Source organism: Humulus lupulus, chromosome X (assembly GCF_963169125.1).
Source record: "Humulus lupulus chromosome X, drHumLupu1.1, whole genome shotgun sequence".
Lineage (NCBI taxonomy): Eukaryota > Viridiplantae > Streptophyta > Magnoliopsida > Rosales > Cannabaceae > Humulus > Humulus lupulus.
Window position 1 is genome coordinate 95,738,053 of NC_084802.1, and position 19,069 is coordinate 95,757,121.

At 37.0% G+C, this 19,069-nt stretch overlaps 2 protein-coding genes across 2 annotated transcripts; one reads left to right on the forward strand and one right to left on the reverse strand.

The window, feature by feature from the left end:
• The first annotated feature begins 1,745 nt into the window (after positions 1 to 1,745).
• Positions 1,746 to 8,025, forward strand: LOC133806070 (guanine nucleotide exchange factor SPIKE 1-like). Its single transcript, XM_062244204.1, has 8 exons — positions 1,746 to 1,924; positions 2,563 to 2,627; positions 3,054 to 3,164; positions 3,372 to 3,554; positions 4,377 to 4,478; positions 6,917 to 6,973; positions 7,220 to 7,393; positions 7,686 to 8,025. Exons 3-8 carry the CDS (start codon positions 3,078 to 3,080, stop codon positions 7,803 to 7,805), a joined length of 723 nt encoding a protein of 240 aa, XP_062100188.1. The 5' UTR covers positions 1,746 to 1,924; positions 2,563 to 2,627; positions 3,054 to 3,077; the 3' UTR covers positions 7,806 to 8,025.
• A 6,270-nt stretch (positions 8,026 to 14,295) lies between these two features.
• LOC133806071 (uncharacterized) lies at positions 14,296 to 15,069 on the reverse strand. The gene is made up of 3 exons (XM_062244205.1): positions 14,957 to 15,069; positions 14,674 to 14,836; positions 14,296 to 14,619 (listed from the first exon to the last, which is right to left on the reverse strand). The coding sequence occupies exons 1-3, from the start codon at positions 15,067 to 15,069 to the stop codon at positions 14,296 to 14,298; spliced, it is 600 nt and encodes a 199-aa protein (XP_062100189.1).
• Positions 15,070 to 19,069: the final 4,000 nt, after the last annotated feature.

Below are 19,069 nucleotides of genomic sequence, written 5' to 3' on the forward strand. Positions count from 1 at the left end.
TTACTGACCATGCACTACCACTTGTCACCTTTATTGCCACTTCATTGATTTCCAATTTTTGGGGATAACAACAGGTAAAGCACTTCTACTATATTTAAGCAGTTAAATATATAACCACATAAATAGTTACCAAACCATGAGTTGAGCTTGTCTTCAGTGGTGAGTGTACTTGCCCAGCCAGTCTACAGGAACCCTAAACCTTGGGACGCTCTGATACGAAGTTGTAACGCCCTGGTTACCCCAAGACCGTTACTGTGAACTTTGAACCGTGATTAACTCGCTAATTGAGTTCCTTGGTTAAAAACGTGCATCTAGGTGTTATTAATAGGTTAAGGTGTAAAACCAACCATAAGGAAATGATATATTTTATTTAAAAACATAAAACTGTTCATGGGCCCATCAAAACATTTACAAGTTATTTACAATCCAAAATTCTCATTACAGTTTAAATTTACAACCCGCCGACCTAAGCGGAAAAATTAGGGTAAACCCCCTAGTTCCCCTGAGAACTCCTTCGCCGTGGTGGTCAAGCGGCCGCATATGTACACATCAGCACCTAAGCTCTCCACTCAAGGGGTGGTGAGCTTTTCTTTCCATTTACCTGTGCCACATAGTACCCATGAGCTAAAGCCCAGCAAGAAAACTCAATACTGCCACTACTACAAAATACCCTTTACGGGACACTTTTTTAGGACACGCACATAAATGCAAGTCCTTAAAAATATTTATGGAGTTTTTAGGATACTCATTGAGAGTCCTGAAAAAACACAATTTAGGACTCGCAAAGAGTGTCCTAAAAAAATAAGTGAGTCCTAAAAAAATCTGGGCTAAAAAATGAGTGTTTTACTTAACAATTTTAAGGACTTGCTTTGGGAGTCCTTAATACTCTTTTAGGACTCGCAAAGCGAGTCCTAAAAACACCTGAGCTGAAAAATTAGGAATGGTGACTTTTAAGGACTTGCTTTGTGAGTCCTAAAAGAGTATTAAGGACTCCCAAAGCAAGTCCTTAAAATTGTTAGTAAAAGTGCATAAAACCACTTATTGTTTAACATTTTTATAAAATTAGTATTAGTTAAAAATAAATTGTTTTATTGATTGGAAAAATATTTTAAAATAATTTTAATATATAAATTTACTAGTTAAAATTTTTATAATATATGGCATTATTTATTTATTTAAAATTTATATGAAAATTTAAAAAAATATTAATAAAAATTAATTAATATATTTTTAAAATAAAGTTAACTAAAGTGCACTTTTACCTTGTATTTAAATTAAATAGCAATTTAAATTTTAAATAACAATTATTATAAGTTTGAAAAGAATTTGTATAGTTGTGATTTTTCAAATTATTTTTTATAGTATTAGGAGTATAAAATTGGGAGTTTTATAATCACATTTTTTTTTATCTAAATAATATAATCTGATTTTTATTTATAAAATAAAAATATATATAGATATACCCAAATCCCTTTCTCCCACCCGATACTTTCCTTTCTCCCTCTCTCTATCCCATTTTTTCTGCTAGTCCCAAACGACAACGGCAGGGGCTCGGGGAATGGTGGTCGACGGGGGCAAGGGGGTCGGGCTGTTCGGCGGCAGGGGGCTCGGGACTCGGCTCGACAGCAAAGACTGGTGGCTCGAGGGGCTCGACGGCGGGTGGGGGGGTCTCGGGTCTGGGCTCGACGACGCAGGGGCTGGGCGGACGTGGAGGCTTGGGGGCTCGTTGGGGCTGGACGGCACGGAGGCTTGGTGGTTCGTTGGGGCTTGGTGGCCCATTCTCCGCCGCGAGCAGAAGCCTCCAGGCTCTACTTTTGGACAACTAAATGACTGTTGGGGCATTGAACAATCTGAGGTATGCCCCTTAATTTGTCGCAGCTGGTGGAGCGGTGGCCTCGCAGGGGTCGCAATGGTGGTCTCTGCTGTAAGTATGCTTTCTTTAACAATTTTTTTTTTCCATATGTATATAGATTTGAGAAATATATGTATAAATATTATATATTTGAATATATTTATAATGCCTGTATATTCTGTTTTGTAAGGTTTTGTATGAAGTTGTTTGGAGGCTTTGATGTATTCCAATTATTTAGCTTGGTGTATTTTGAGATTTGGGATTCGTTGGCTTGGTGGCTGTGATTTGGGATTTAAATTTTTGCTTGTTTATCTTAAAATTTTCTTGTAACTCTAGGAAATTTTCGGGTTAGTTTCTGATATTATCTTTTGGATGTTTTTTGTCTTGAGCTGGAAAGTAGTGTAAGGAAACCAGGGCATATGGATCTCTTAAACTAATGGTTGATGCTCTTCAAGTGTTTGAGAAATTGATGCAAAGAAACTACAGAATATGATTTAATGAAACTATGAGTGATTCTAGTTTTTGTGTGCTCAAATTACTACTGCCTTTTGTTATTATTATTGTTAGATGATTAAATATAATATATATTTATAATTATATAGCTCTTTCGTGGCCTCTCTTTATTATATTGAGCTTTTTCTTAGTATATAACATGGTAGCTACTTATGTGTATATACTGTATATATATATGCTATACTATACATATGCAGGAGTGCTTAAATGGAGAGTTTCTTCGAGTTGGTCTGAAGTTTGCTCCACTAGCTGGATATCACTGGTATCTACACATCTTTTCTTTTGATCATTTTATAAGTTGTATTTATTAAATTATTGGTAGTGAAAACCAATTTTTATATATTGCTTCATTTTGGTATTGCACTCCAGCTGTTTGATGATTTGTCTAATTGAACAACTATTTATTAATATGGGTAGCTAGGATTCTATATATGCTATCTTTTTTTTTTTTTTTTTTAAAAAGAAAATTCTTTGTATTAATCATGGGAAAAAAATACAAAGATTAGAGATCAATGGACGATCTTAGTAAGCTAAAATATAGCTTGAAACAGAAAACAAACATAGTAAAAATCATCCTTTGACCCTGGCTTGTTTATGTACCCTTGTAGTGTAATAAGTTTCATGTGAGATGCAGTTACATATTTTTATTTCTGTTGTAATTTGTAATCATATAAGCTTGTCTGTGTAGGCTGCTAGAATTCTGGTGGTCCTTATGTGCAAGCATGAATTTGATGCTCGATACCAGAAGCCTGAAGATAAACTATATATTGCGCAACTGTATTTTCCTCTTATTGGCCAGGTAAATGGTGCCATCGAAGATTTATTTTTGCCTTATGAGGGAATGCTGCATATAAACAACTATGTATTTCACAATGATATTCTTAGATTGTAACTACTCAAGCTAATATTTCTCTATTGAACAGTAAATGATTTATGTTATGATACAGTATAATTATCAAAGTTCTATCTCCAATTAGTTCACTAATTAGTGATGTGGTCTATGCAGATTTTGGATGAGATGCCTGTTTTTTACAACCTTAATGCTGTTGAAAAGCGTGAAGTTCTCATAGTTATTTTGCAAATTGTGCGCAATCTTGATGATGCATCACTTGTGAAGGCATGGCAGCAGAGCATTGCAAGGACTAGATTATTTTTCAAACTCATGGAGGAATGCCTAAGTCTTTTTGAGGTTCCTTGATATTTCCCTTACCTCTTTGATCTTGTGATTGACTGTTGGTGTCATTTAGTTTACTTGTTTGAGTTCTATAAAGTATAAGCCATGCATACATATAATCTTTTTATTTATTTGCTATCTTATTTTGAATGGTTGTCAAGTTTACAAGTTTTTATAAAATTGACGTGGTAGCTTAAATTATGGCAAAATGCACCAAAGTGGGGCCCTCAAATGATATAACTTTCTGATCTCCAAATGTTGTAAGTCCATATCCAGGATTTTCCCCCCTTAATTTTATTTAACTGAGACATGAGTAATAATATATGCCACTTGACGATGAAAATTGACCTACTCAGAATGACAAAAGTTTGGTTATCCTTGTTCTTTAAATGCACATTCTTTGCATGTAAACAAACATTTTGGTTTTGCTTAGTTCTTGAGTTGATTCAAAGGGAGGGTCAATTGAACTTGGATGTGCACATCTTTAGAGTTTTGTCCTCTCTGTCATTTGTTTCCTTGTGTTTAATTTTTTGGTCATGATTACCTCTTTTGGGCTTTATGCAATATAAGAATGTTAATCATTTGGCTAAGAATGATAAAGGAAAAACTTGTTACTATGGAGCCATTTATTGCATAGAAGGTTTCCAGAAGTATACCTTTTAACCATGGTATTAGAATGGATGCTATATGTTTATATATTATTCATGTTGGGTAAAAGTAATATTCTAATAATAGGAGAAGTAAGTTAACAATGTACAGTAATTTAGCTATTGTTGATTCTCACTCTTTCTTTTGCCATTGCCTGTGACACTGATTTTCTATTATTCATTTTTACAGCACAGAAGGTCTGCTGATGGCATGCTTATGGGTTCTAGTTCTCGTAGTCCTGTTGGGGATGCACCTGCTTCCCCTAAGTACTCTGATAGACTTTCTCCGGCTGTAACGACCCAAATCCGCTAATGAGGCTTAAGGGCCTTGATTAGCGTGCCTGGAGGGCATGATGGGATTTATGTGTGACTTTGATGAGTTAAATGCATGATTATGATTTAAAGCATGTTATATGACTATTTGTTTACCTGAGATGCATGACTATGTATATTAGTATGCATGTAGGCCCGGATCGTGTTAGAAGGGCATAATTGTAATTTTGGCCATGTTGGGCATAACTGTATTGATATGTGATGATTGTTGGGACCACAGTGGTATGTGGGTGTATCTGTGATTTGTGACTCGAGGCGATCCCAGTGAGCAGGCTAGCGGAAAGTCATGACGGGAATTTATACCCGGCTCGGGGTGAGCCTGGGGGTATAAGCAGGAATTTAGAGAATAGATTGAGATTAATTTTGATGATGGGGAATATTAATTTGGTGATTTATCAGGTGTTGGAAAGCAACGAGAAAATACTAGAGACACTCGAGGATTAGCGGGAATTGGGTAAAATGACTAAAATGGCCCTACTTGGACAAAAGGGCTTAGAGTTAATAGGGAGGGCATTTTGGTCAATTGGCTTTTAGAGATTGATTTATGAGGCTTTATATGTTTAGTGGGAATGGTAGAGAGAGTAAATGGCTGTGGAAAAGAAAGAAAAGGAAGAAAAGAAAAGAGAGAAAAAACAGATGGTTTCCAAAGGATCGGTTTGGGGGTTCTAGCACCATTTCTTTTCAAATTTCTTGGAGCAAAACTTAGTGGAGAGCTAAGATAGGCTGAGCATCAAGGATCTTAAGGTTACACTTGAAGATTTGGCAAGGATTAGCAAGAACACATCAACTTTTGAGGTAAGTTTTTAGAGTTTTCAGCTTTTAGGGTTTGGCTGGTTTGAGTTGTGTTTTGAGCTGAGATGGTGGGAATTTTAGGGAATTTCTGGGCAAGCTTTAATTATGAACAAGCTAAGGAGGCCTAGGGTTGAATCAAGGTCAAAATTTGCATTGATGGTAAGAATTCTAAGCCTTTAACTTGTTGTTGACTGAATTTTTGAGTTTAGGGTTGATCATGGTATATTTTGAGATTTCGGATAAATGTTCTTGGGATTTGAGGATTTGGGATGCTTGGGATGAATGGAGAGTGTTCATAAGCTTGATTTTAGGTTTGGTAAAGATTTGGGGAAGTTTGAGTTGAGATTGGTTGAAAGAAATCGCAGAAATGCGATTTTGGGTTTTCTGGGCTGCAACTAGCGCTACAGCGCTAGTCAGTGGGCGCTGTAGCGCTAGCCCCTGTTTCTGGGGGGGTGAGTTCTGCTTGTAGCGCTACAGCTCCCTCTTTAGAGCGCTGTAGCGCTGCACTATTCACAGAAGGGAATTTTTGAGTTTTTGGTGAGGGATTTTGACCTAGGGTTCGGGGCTTGATTCCGCCACTTTGTTTTGGGGATTTAGGACTTCCCGGGGGCTCGGGATTGGTCCCGAGGCTAGGTATTCGGACTTGGGGTTCGGTGTTGACTTTGACCTATGTTTGTGCCTAGGTGTGCGCTAAGGCTCGAGTGGGATCGTGCTCAAGGAGTCAGGTGATCTAAGCTATTGATTGGAAAGGTAAGAAAACTATAACACCCGTAGGATAGGGCATGGGCCCATAGTGTGATTGCGGGGCACGGCCCTATATTGCATGTTGCATGATGAGATGATTGCAAGGAACGGCCCTATATTGCATTACATGTTAGGGTGCAGATTCAAATGAATTGATATTTGTTTGAATGTTGTTGTGTTATACTATATGTGTGATTATAATAAAATGAACGGCAAGGGACGAGAGCGGCGTAGGCCGGGTGCGGCAGCGGGGACGGAAGTAACACTTAGCACATGGGATGCTATAGTCAGGGTAGGGCCCGATGGATACATGTGTTATCCTTACGGTGTGAACCGATACCCCAGGCTTCGGTAAGGCTTCTGGGGCGCCATGGACGTGTTTGCTTAGTCTAATGGTTGACTTGTTTATATGTGGACTATCTGATATGATTAACTGTATATTTTCATATGTTATGTTCTGCATGAGTTTTCTTGCTGGGCTTCGGCTCACGGGTGCTCCGTGTTGCAGGTAAGGGCAAAGACTGAGTCAACCAACCATGAGTACGGAGAGCGTGATGCGACGCGTACATGTTTGGCCTGCCCGACTGCTTTGGTTGGGGGTTTATTTGAAAATGGCTGTAATAATCTATGATTTTTATAACTGATCAATTGTAAACTTATTTTAAGATGTAAATAGTTTTCAAACCTCATTTTGGGATCCCAAATGTTTAATACTAGAAATTTTATTGAAACAACGCATTTTTCTAAGATTACAGCCTTAACTTTTAATTAGTCACACTTTTGTTTCAAAACCTCGGTTAGCGAGTTCATTGCACACTGTTTTTTCTTAAAACTCACTTAGTAACGGCTCTAAGGAAGTAGGGCGTTACACCGGCAATCAACAATTATCTGTCTGAGGCATCAAGACAAGAAGTCAGAGTGAGTTAATTTATTGTGGTCTTAAATCAAGAAATCGATGCTTCCAGTGTTTTGTCTATCAATAATGTTTTTTTTAATTACTTACTGATTGTTTTGAGGTCATCTGTTCATCCTTATATTGTCAAACAGTAGGTACTAGTTACTTTTTCTAAGTAGTTTTGTGCATTGTCCAAATCCCTGATACATGAGTTGTAAGAAGCTACTCATTTTTACGTATAATGCTAATGTTGAATCCCACTCATGCAGCCTCAGGGAACACCTGAAAATGGATATTTGTGGCAAATAGTAAATTCTCAGTTAAGTTCTCCTAGCCAGCCATATTCATTGAGAGAGGCTCTAGCTCAGGCACAATCTTCTAGAATTGGAGCTTCTGCTCAGGCTCTTAGAGAATCTTTGCACCCATTATTGAGGCAAAAACTGGTATGTTTACTTTATTATTATCGAATACATTTTTTTTTGAAAAGAAACTTCTTTGTATTAATCATGGGAAAAAAATACAAAGATTAGAGATCAAGGGACGATCTTAGTATGCTAAAATATAGCTTGAAACAGAAAACGAACATTGTAAAAAACAATAATAAAAAATTGAGCCTATCTTATTACAGATTGCTGGAATAGCAGATTTTTTTGTGTAGCAAAGTACTTCAACCCCATTCTGAATTTGTTCAGTCATATTTTACTTTTAGGTGGCTAATAACTTTACCATTTTCAGGAGCTCTGGGAAGAAAACTTGAGTGCTTCTGTTAGTCTTCAGGTTTTAGAAATTACTGAGAAGTTTTCCACAATGGTTGCTTCCCATAGTATTGCTACAGACTATGGAAAACTTGATTGATTCTAATATGCTATCTTGATAACTAAAGAAAGCATAAAGGGATGATAAATTGTGTAGCTGGGTTTATAGTTATATGATCTAAAATAGCATGAATAGGTAGTTTTAATATAATAACTGTAATCATAAAGATTTATATATGATCTAATGCTCTAATATATTTGTATGTAGTTGTCTAGCGGATTAATTAGAGAAAATATTATCAAAGAAAGTTAAGTGTAGTAATTTTCTTCTAATTGTTTCTGTATAATCTTTCTAATTTCAGAAAATTAAGGATGGGACTTGAGAAGCTAGCTTGCAAGTTATGATTAAACAGGTTTCAAGTTTGGTTCATAGTCTCTCTCTTTGTTTCTGCTCAAATGGTTTTGATTGTTCTAGTGCTGAGATTTTTAATTGTATGTTATAGCAGTTACTTGATTTTCTAGTACCATGATTCTTAGTCCCACTAAAGATTTCTTGGTCTAAATCTATTACTAATTTCTAGTACTTTAGTTTCATTAAGCTTTCTCTTTATCCCTACATATATGTGTGCCTTACTCTCTCTCTCTCTATATATATATATACTATTGTATCATGTATGTATCATCATAATTGTGATTAAATATATGTGTGTGCCTTAACTGTGACTAGATAGATAGTGATGACAGATTTGGTTAGCAAGTTTTATGTGTGTTGCGTGTCATTTTTAAATTAGTGTCAGCCCATATCAATTTACTTAAAGACTATTGGCTCTTGTCTTAAGAAGATCATGGAAGAGCCTGACCCTTCCACTTCTTCTGCAATATTCATGTGCTCTAGATCATGAAATATTGCAGAAGAAGTGGAAGGCTCGAGTTCTTTCGTGATCTTCTTAAGACAAGAGGAGCTAGATCATGTACTTACCACTAAGGCAATGGATTTTTGAACGAGATTTGATAGAATTTGTAGTTTAATATGTGATGATTGCAATCTTACTTAGTAGTGGTACTTATACTTGTTGAACATGCTTTGTTTTTTTAGGCTGAAAGAGCGTTAGTTTCAGAAAATAAGATAACTTCACTGGTGTTGTTGCAGGTTTTGGCATAAAGGATTTAACCAATTTTGATGTTATTGTTATGGTACACTTTCAAAGTTAGGGTTCTACTTAGCAGATAAAACTGCTTCATAAATTTGAGGTAAATATTTTAATTTTTACATGATCTCGTTCGAGGACAAAGGTCATTATTTTTTGTTAGTCAGTCGAGTATAGTTTTAATGCAACTTTCTATGTTTCCTTGTAAAGTTATGTCAAAATTTAGTTTTTAGTGGCTTTTCATCATCAGTACAACATTATTATGTATTCATGATTTATAATGCATTCAGGATTTTCTCTTAAATAATTTGGGTTTGTTGAATTTGTTGTTCCAGAATGAATTGTTGTATATTGTATCATTGTGTGTGCATTTTTTTAATAAAGAGCTACAACTTTTAGTGTTTCAGGAACTAGAGAGAAAGAGCACAACAGCTGCTGCACTCAACTCACTTCAACATAAACTTGAGAAATACAAGATAAAGTTGAACAACTCGTATAAGAACACTCGAGTATACATATAACTTGTTCATGTTGCACAAAACTGATTACAAGGACAAGAAGAAGAAATATATGTTGTTTGACAATGAATTTAGTGTTTTATTATATTTGTAATTTTTATTAGAGTAAATGATTTTTATTTGAATGGTTAATTATTTACTTTGTAAATCTAGTTACATATTTTTTAAGGTCAAGACGATTATAATTTTAATAAGTTTTGTTATTTTAATCTATAAATTTTTAGATTAATTTGTATAAATGTTTTATTTAAATCATAATTTTTAATTTAAAATAACAGTAAATAAATTTTTTTTAAATTAAAATTATAACTTTTAAGGGCACCCAAAGAGAGTCCTAAAAACCTTACTTAAAGACACTCAGCAAGATCTTTTAGGACTCGCAACGCGAGTCCTAAAAACCTTACTTAAAGGCACTCGACAAGATCTTTTAGGACTCACGGACATTTTTTAGGACTCGCAGTGTGAGTCCTAAAAACATCATTTTAGGACTCACAATGCGAGTCCTAAAAACCTTACTTAAAGGCACTCAACAAGATCTTTTAGGACTCGTGGACATTTTTTAGGACTCGCAGCGCGAGTCCTAAAAACATCATTTTAGGACTCGCAACGCAAGTCCTAAAAACCTTACTTAAAGGTACTCAGCAAGATCTTTTAGGACTCGCGAATATTCTTTTAGGACTCGCAACGTGAGTCCTAAAAACATCATTTTAGGACTCGCGTTGCGAGTCCTAAAAACCTTAGTTTTTAAGGCTCTCATAAAAACTATTTTAGGACTCACAATGCTAGTCCTAAAAAACCTTTTTTGTAGTAGTGTGCATGTATATAATATCAAATGATGATCTTAATAATCATACAGAGCTTACAGCTCTGAACAGATGAGTGAATATCACTTTGTGGTTACATTAACCATGAAGGAGCATATAGCTCTAATCAGATGAGTGATTTAACACTTGAGGTTCTGGTAAACCATAATGAGTGACTGACGAGCAAGTCACTACAGGGCTCGCCACCCATAGCCATGTGACTAAACAGTCACTGGGCCTCTTTGGCCTTGGCTCTAATCAGATGAGTGACTGATGAGTAGTCACTACGGGCTCGGTACCCACAGCCCTGTGACTAAGCAGTCACCAGGGCTCTCTGGCTCTAAGTGACTAGCCTTTGGCTAGACAAGCGCTTTTAGTTTTCATCGAACTTGAGGTCGGTCTGACATTAATGTTGATTTGAGTCATTCAATGTAGATGTCGATTAGATCTAATCTTTATTGGCTTGTGTTAAACACGCTAAGACCTTTCTTGACTTATGAGTCAATACCATGTGACCAGTGCTCAGTACTACTGCCGAACTTGACTAATGAGTCACAGCTTCAAAGGTAACACTAACACCATTGCCAATTCTAACTATTTAGTCAGTGCCATGCACAAGTGAGCAAGATTCGCTAAGCATTCGTTGTGCAATCAATGTCCACATTTAAACATTCAACATGCCTCAAGAATAACCATGCATGTCAAATATGGGGTGCATTTTTCCTACCTCTAGTTCGAGCGAGAATTAATAAAAGAACGACCATTAAGAACCATCAGCCTATTAGTTCCTTGGCGGTCACCTAGTCATAACCAATTATGGAATTCCATCAATAAAATGAATAATAAAAGGTTACCAGACCAAGACCTAGCCTCCGAGACATCGAATCCTTCTAAACTGGGTAGTAGGAATGATCCCGACGCCTAATGTTTGAGTTCCCATGATCAAAACACTACTTTGGCCACAAAAACCCTCAAGCGCTGCGACCCCGCATCATTGAGCCGTGGCCCCCAGCCAAGACAGAGACGCCAGCCTCAGGCACCTGCACCAAGCACCACTGCCCTCCTTCCCCAGCATCGTGGCCCCAGGCCCTTCATCTCCACCGCCCACCTGTACCAAGCTCGGGCCGCGGTGTCCCAAGAACAGGGTCGACCCCTCCTGGAAACTCATCCATAAACCCGATTTTCCACTTATAAATCCTTCCAAAAACCTATCCAAACATCTCCAAATCCAAAAATCAATGTTCCCAAACATCCCAATGATCCAAAATCATCAAATCTCGAGGCTCAAACAAACCAAAAACTCATCAACACACAAAATCCAAATCAGAGCTTAGAAACTCTAAAACTCAAAACTTAAAGCTTAGATTACCTTTGATTAAGTTGTTTCTCACTAAATCCTTTGGTTAAGAAGCTTCTAATCTTTCCTAGGATCACTATGCATCGATCCTCGCTTGATTTCGACTCCTAAAACCCAAGTTTCCTACGAAATTGCAACGAACGGTCAAAAGGATAACGGGTGCCAGAGAAAAGATGTTTGAACGTAATTTTCATTTTGACAGGTTACTTCCAGGTTAAGTAGTCTCAAGTAAATCCTAATGCTTTGGGTCCGAAAAACGTCCCCGGGGGAAAAATAGTCAAAACTCCCAGAATTTCCTCCTGATCTCACTAACTCCCAATTTATCATCAAATAGTCATTCTCATTATCCAATATCCCAATAATTAACCTCGTTGTGACAAAACCGCTAACTTGCATCCTAAGATCGTCTCATGCAGAATAGCTCAAACATATCCACATAATAATGGGATCTCATCCATAAATCACAAACATGCACCAAAATATACAAATATGCCCTCAACGGGCCAAATTACCAAAATGCCCTTATGATGAAATGTGGACCCACATGCATGCATTTAACATCCTATTATAATATAATTCACATAAACATGCATGGGCATTACAACTATCCCCTCCATAAAGAAATTTCGTCCTCAAAATTTACCTGAATTGCTCGGGGTACTGATTCTGCATATCTGATTCCAGCTCCCAGGACACTTCCTCAACCTTACTGTTCCTCCACAATACCTTAACCAAAGGTATCATCTTGTTCCTGAGGACTTTGTCCTTTCTGTCAAGTATCTAGACTGGTTGTTCCTCAAAGGAAAGATCTGTGTCAAGCACCAGATCTTCATAACTCAAGACATGAGTCACATCATATACATACTTCCGAAGAGCTGAAACATGAAACACGTTATGCACTGCTGACAATGCCGGAGGTAAGGCCAACCTGTAAGCCACCTGACCAATCCTCTCCAGGATCTCAAATGGACCTACAAATCTAGGGCTCAGCTTGCCCTTCTTTCCAAATCTTCTCAGCCCTTTCCACGGCGAGACTCTGAGGAAGATGTAGTATCCCACTTCGAACTCCACGTTCTTGCGCTTTCAATCTGCATAACATTTCTTTCTACTTTGAGAAGCGAGTATCCGAGCTCTAATCTTCTCAATGGCTTCACTGGTCCTCTGAACTACCTCAGGACCCAAGTATCTCCTTTCACTTGTCTCATCCCAATGAATGGGAGATCTGCATTTCCTACCATACATCATCCCATAAGGTACAACTCCAATGGTAGACTGATAATTGTTGTTGTAGGAAAACTCTATCAAAGGTAGATACTTACTCCAAGATACACCAAAGTCCAGCACACATACTCGCATCATGTCTTCCAATATCTGGATCGTCCTCTCAGATTGCCCATCTGTCTAAGGATGATAAGCAGTACTGAACTTCAATTGTGTTCCCATGGCCTTCTGTAAACTCCCCCAGAACTTGGAAGTAAAACTGGGGTCCCGATCTGACACGATTGACCTCGGTGCTCCATGGAGGTGCACGATCTCTCTCACATAGAGATCTGCATACTGTTCAACTGCATATGTAGTCCTCACTGGCAAGAAGTGAGCTGACTTGGTATAGCGATCCACTATAACCCAAATAGAATCATGCTAACCAACATTCCTTGGTAACCCCACCACAAAATCCATCGTGATGTCCTCCCATTTCCACTCTAGGATATCCAGAGGCTGCAATAACCCTACCGGCCTCTGATGCTCAGCCTTGACCTATTGACATGTCAAGCACTTAGCCACATACTCCACTACATCCCTCTCCATCCCGGGCCACCAATACAATGATCTCACATCCTGATACATCTTTGTGGTGCCTGGATGCAAAGAGTTAGGTGTAGTATCAGATTCATCCAGAATCTCTCGCCTCAAAGCAGTGTCTAACAGAACACATATCTGCCCCTTGTATCTCAACAAGCCTAATTCAGACACTATATAATCTCTAGATTCTCCAGCCAAAACATCCTCTTTGATCTTGATCAGCTGTGGATCACCCAACTGACCCTCCTTGATCAGCTACAGATATTATGGGTGTTCGAAAACCCGCTACTTCTCCTCTAAAGGAAAAGACCTCTCCTTCGTTTGGTCTGAACTCCACAGTCTTCTTCTAAAAGTCTATTGTCGCCCTATGTCTATCAGGTCTACTGGGCACTCCTTGCCCTCTATCGTTACAGGCGTTGACGGTAACCACCTAGTTGACAACATCATGTCTCCCGATGGCAACATTGTACTAAAGTTATGCTCAAATAGTTTATAAGGCATACTCAGCTTATCAATCCCATTCATGAAAACATAAGAGTGACTCGCTCCAGAATCAATATGGACTTTACACACCATACCAGATATAGGGAGCTGACCTGTGACTACGATGTTGCTGTTGGCTGCTTCATTCTGGCACCAGATTGCTGTTATTATTCTGTCCCACCTTCCATTGTGGGAAATTCTTCTTCAGATGTCCTGCCCGACCACACTTAAAAAAATTATTGGTGCCGGCCTGGCATTCTGTCGGGTGTCTTTTCGAGCATTTTGGATAGATAGGGTGCTCTACTCGGTTGCCTTTATGATTCCCACACTTCCGGTCATTAAAGCGATTGTTGCAGTTGTTGGGGTTCTGAGTGTTGTGACTGTTGTTATTCGTGGTTGGAGGTCTTGGTCTCTTATTAGTGCCACTGTTCTGCCCTTCAGTAGCTTTCCTTCTTTTACCCTCATTGAAGCCCTTGTTTCAATAGTTCTCCCTTCTGGCAGCATTATCCTTCCATATCCGATCTTCCAAATATTCAGCTTCAAGTTCTCTATCAAGTACTTCTGCATAACTGACCAATTCAACACTGGTCATCATAACATCCCTAGTGATCATTGGCTTGAGTCCCCTTATGAACCTTTGGGCTCGCAGAGTTTCAGTTGGCACAACTTCAGGAGCAAATTTTTCCAACCTATTGAACTTTTGTGCATAATTAGTGACAAATAGGTTTCCTTGTACCAGGGTTACAAACTCATCTACATTGGTTGCAAGCAAGGCCGCACTATAGTACTTCTTGCTAAAAGTCTAGACGAATTATGCCCAAGTCATGGTATTCATGTCATGGGTCTGTTTAATTACATGCCACCATATCCGTGCATCCATCTTGAGTAAATAAACTGCACAGGAGACTCTCTGGCGATCATTCAACTCCATATGATCGAAGATGGCCTCGACCGATCTTAACCAATCTTCTGCCACTATTGGATCAATTTTCCCTTCAAAGGTTGGTGGGGCTTGTTTTCTAAAACGTTCATACACTGGTTCAAACCCATAAGTTACATGTAGTGGTGCAGGTGGTGGTGCTAGCGGCTGAGGCTGCGCTACTGGCACTTGAGGCACTTAGGGCGTTTGCGATGCTTGCCTAGCATGTGCCAATGCCTTATCTCTCAGCCTCAATTGTTCTCTCAACCTTGCTACCTCTGCGGCCAAGTTTACAGATTGTGTTGCTGGAGCTGCAGGTTGAACTGATGGCATTTCTATGTCAGGGGTTGTCGTGGTTTTAGACCTTGTGGAGACACCCTTTCCTCGGCCTCCTCCTCTTCCCTTGCCTCCTCTTCCTCTAGTCGACATTATGAGATTCTAAAGCAATCAAAGGAAAATCATAAGGAAGGACCATCGTATAATGGTTTGATAGATATTTTCAAAAATCATACATTCAAACCACATCATTTAGAGTTTGCAAAAATATTAAACCATAGCATTCAAAGTGTTCAAATTATTCCAAAAATTTAAACAATCCCATAAAGTGTTTAATGACCAAAATAGATCCTTTAAGGTCTAACAATATCCCATCTTATTTATTAGCGTCTCATGGAACGATTTACGCGACGGACTCTAGTCCTCAACTGTGGACTCGTGCCCTGAACTTTAATCAAAGACGTCTTTTGGGATGTGAAAGTAGCCGGGAGCGCTCGCCATTATCCTCATCCTAGCGGTCACACGTGGTATAGCTCGAGTTACTTCCTCAATTGCCAAGGCTCCTTCCACATCGTGTACTGTCCCCAAATGCTCCTTTATGTCTCCGTCATCCGTCTTCACCAAGACCAGCTCCAGATGACTAAAATTGCAGTTGTCTATAAGATCGTAGATTACGTATTCCATGGTACTAAACTCTAGGTCATCTTGAATGACGTTGCGCCATGCTCTGTCCAACTGAAGAAGGGCCTCAGAGTACATTGACACTGCTTCCCTCAACACCCAATATTGCTCTCTAGGCCAAAGCAAAGCTCCCCTTTTGTTCATGATCCCTTGAATACGATCACAAACCACCGTTGTTGTTTTTAATACCGCAATCGGCCAATCGTAGGGATCCTCCTCAAACTGGACCTTGGGTATTGCGCGGATCTCCTTGAGTAGTTATTTCTTAGTAGTTTTCAAGACGGGAGGCATCTTACTATATTACAGTTACGAGACTATAAAATTGAACAAATAGAAACAAATAAAAGCACATAACAAATACTTACGAAGCAGTGAGGTGAGATTTTCCCATCTTTAGCGTGTATGGGGAGGGTCCTTGGAAACATGGACGACCTGTCTCTGATATCATTTGTAAAACACCATTGTCTAATACTTTGTAAAATATTTGCGTGCACATAATTTTATAAACAGAAAAGCCACTTATTATAAAAATAATAGTTTTCATGCAACGTTTTAAAAATAATTAAAGTTCAAGTCCCACTGATAAGTTCTGAAAATCAAAAATAAACATAAACATTATTCTTTAGAAATTGGCGTTAAAGTGATCGTTTTCTCGTCCACAGGATGCCCCCACACCATACACACCCTAACGATAGAACTCCCCACATCACCATGCGTGCCAAATAGAAATCTTATTTGCTACCTGGAAGGGAAAGTAAGGGGGTGAGCTAAAAGGCCAGTAAGGAAGTACAATTAACACACAAGTAAAACACAACAAAACATATTCATATTTAAACATCGTCATACATCATAAACGTCATTATCATAAACATCATTATCGTAACCATCATCATCATACACATAAACATAATCATCATAATCATAACATCATAACATAAACATCATATACATAGTCATCATAACATAACATCATAACTTTGTGAACATGGCCCGCTAACTTGTCCATCTTAAGGTGAACAGGATCTCTGGTCCTTAAATAATCTTGGTGCGTCCACCCTATGAGTTACGTCTTCATATCCTTAGTAACTCGGGCTACGTCTTCTTATCCTTAGTAACCCCTTTGTTGTGTCGCGTTCATCATGATAACAACCATTACATAACATACAACATTCATACAATCCAGCCATAACAACACAAAATAGCATCTCATAATTTGTATAGCAAAAGGTATCATCATACATAACATTCTTATTCATACATGCCAACCTTACCATTCACAACATACATAACCAAAATTCTATCTAACTTCCTTACCTCAGGTCCAAGCAAAGCACAACTGATAACTTCACAACGAGCCTAAACCATAATCAAATAACATCCTTTAGCATCACATAAGACTCTCTTGTACCCAACCCATATATCTCATGTATGCATGGGCCATGCACACATGGTGAAGACTACTCAAATTTTCTAAATAGGCATAATTACACATAAAATTACCAAAAGAATAATGCAAATTATACCTATGTTACATGCATAGTTTTTAAATAAAAATCATATGGTTGAATATTAGACACATTTAAAATCGATAATTCCTACGGACTTATTTCTATCGTTTTAAAAATAATGAATTAGTAACATACTTTTATTACCATTATTTATCTCTTTAAAAATCACTAAGTTGATTCAACCTCTAAAACATTATTTTTATTTCATGAAATAATAACCATTTAAAAATATAATAATTCCATTATTTATTTATAAATTACATAAAAATAATAAAGGCTATAAATTATGTAAAATACTTATAATTTAACATGTTTCCTTAGAAATTATCAATTTAATCCAATTAACAAAATTACAAACTTGGTGTGAGAAAATATAATTTTTAGGTGTGGAAAAAATATATTTTACTTATATTATTTTAAGACTTAATTTTTAAGTAGAATAAATTCTTAAGTGATAATCCAATAATTATTTTGAAAATATTTTAACTAAACTTTCAGTCACTATTTAATTTATTTAAAAATCACAAGTAAATTAAAATTCCACAGTTTTCTTAATTAAAATAAAGAAAAAATCATATCTATTAAAATGAACACTCATGGTTATATTAAAAATACCATTTTTAATATTTTCATAGTTTAGGGTATTAATTTATTTCAGCATACACACAAAATTTCTTTTAAATTAAAAATACAACTTCACATTTTTACTAAAATTCCAACAACAAAATATTTCCTCAAAATCACCATTTTTTTAAAAAAAAAAAAACTCATATTTTCTGTAAAAATATAAAAAAAAAAATTAGGTAATTATTTGAGCAAAAATATCATTTCAAGGCTTCCATTAATTTCTTGAAAACATTATTGCACTTACAAAGTTGTTTAAACATTCAAAAACATTATTCTCATCATATTGACACCATTTATACACAAAAATCAGCAAGTACTTCAAATCATAAAATTCATAAATTTCATCATGCCTTACAAAATTCACACATTATTCATGCATGTTTAATTAATATAATTAAACATAAACCCTAGCATGCTTCTATCATTCAAGTGATCCAAAAGAAAACACCACTAACATATACACATTTAAAGTCTTACAAACACCCTATCATATTTCTAATGAGTATATACATGACATCAAATAAAATAGGAATGACAAACATGCATCAATAATATAAAATATCAATATCCATATATGCCTTCACATGAAACCTAGCATGTTCCTATTTCCCAAATAACATGACCAAAATCATAGAATCATCAAAGGAAGCATAAGCAAAACTCCACATGTATTATCTACATATGCCTTGGGCGAGACTTATATGAGATTCATACTCTTGAATCCAAAAATATATAACCACCTAACATGTTTCTCATCAAGTCATCATAACAATAGTGCAACACATTCACCAAGGCCAAAATAATCAAAACATTAGTTTTCTTTCAAAACATGAATTTTTGAAAACATCCATCAATATCAAAGCAACAGAAACATAATATCCTTACCCAAAACACCAATCCACATTCAGCCATGATCTCTCCAAAATAACAAAAATAAAACAACAACAACAACAACCATAGATTGAGGGAGGAAATCCAATACCTCTCTTGATAGGAATCAAGAACCCAAACTAGAATCACCACCTTGTTCAAATCCTAGGGTTTTCGAAAACCATAGAACCAAAGAAAGAAAACACAATTATTCTTAGATTAAAGAAAAAGACTCTTAACCAAGGATTTAAAAACACCATAGATGAATACATACCTAGAGTTTCGAAACCCTTTCCTTCTCCCCCTTCTCCTTCTTTCTTTCCTCCTTCTCTCTAGAAAATGGTAGCCCCTCTCTCCCTTTCTCTCTCTAG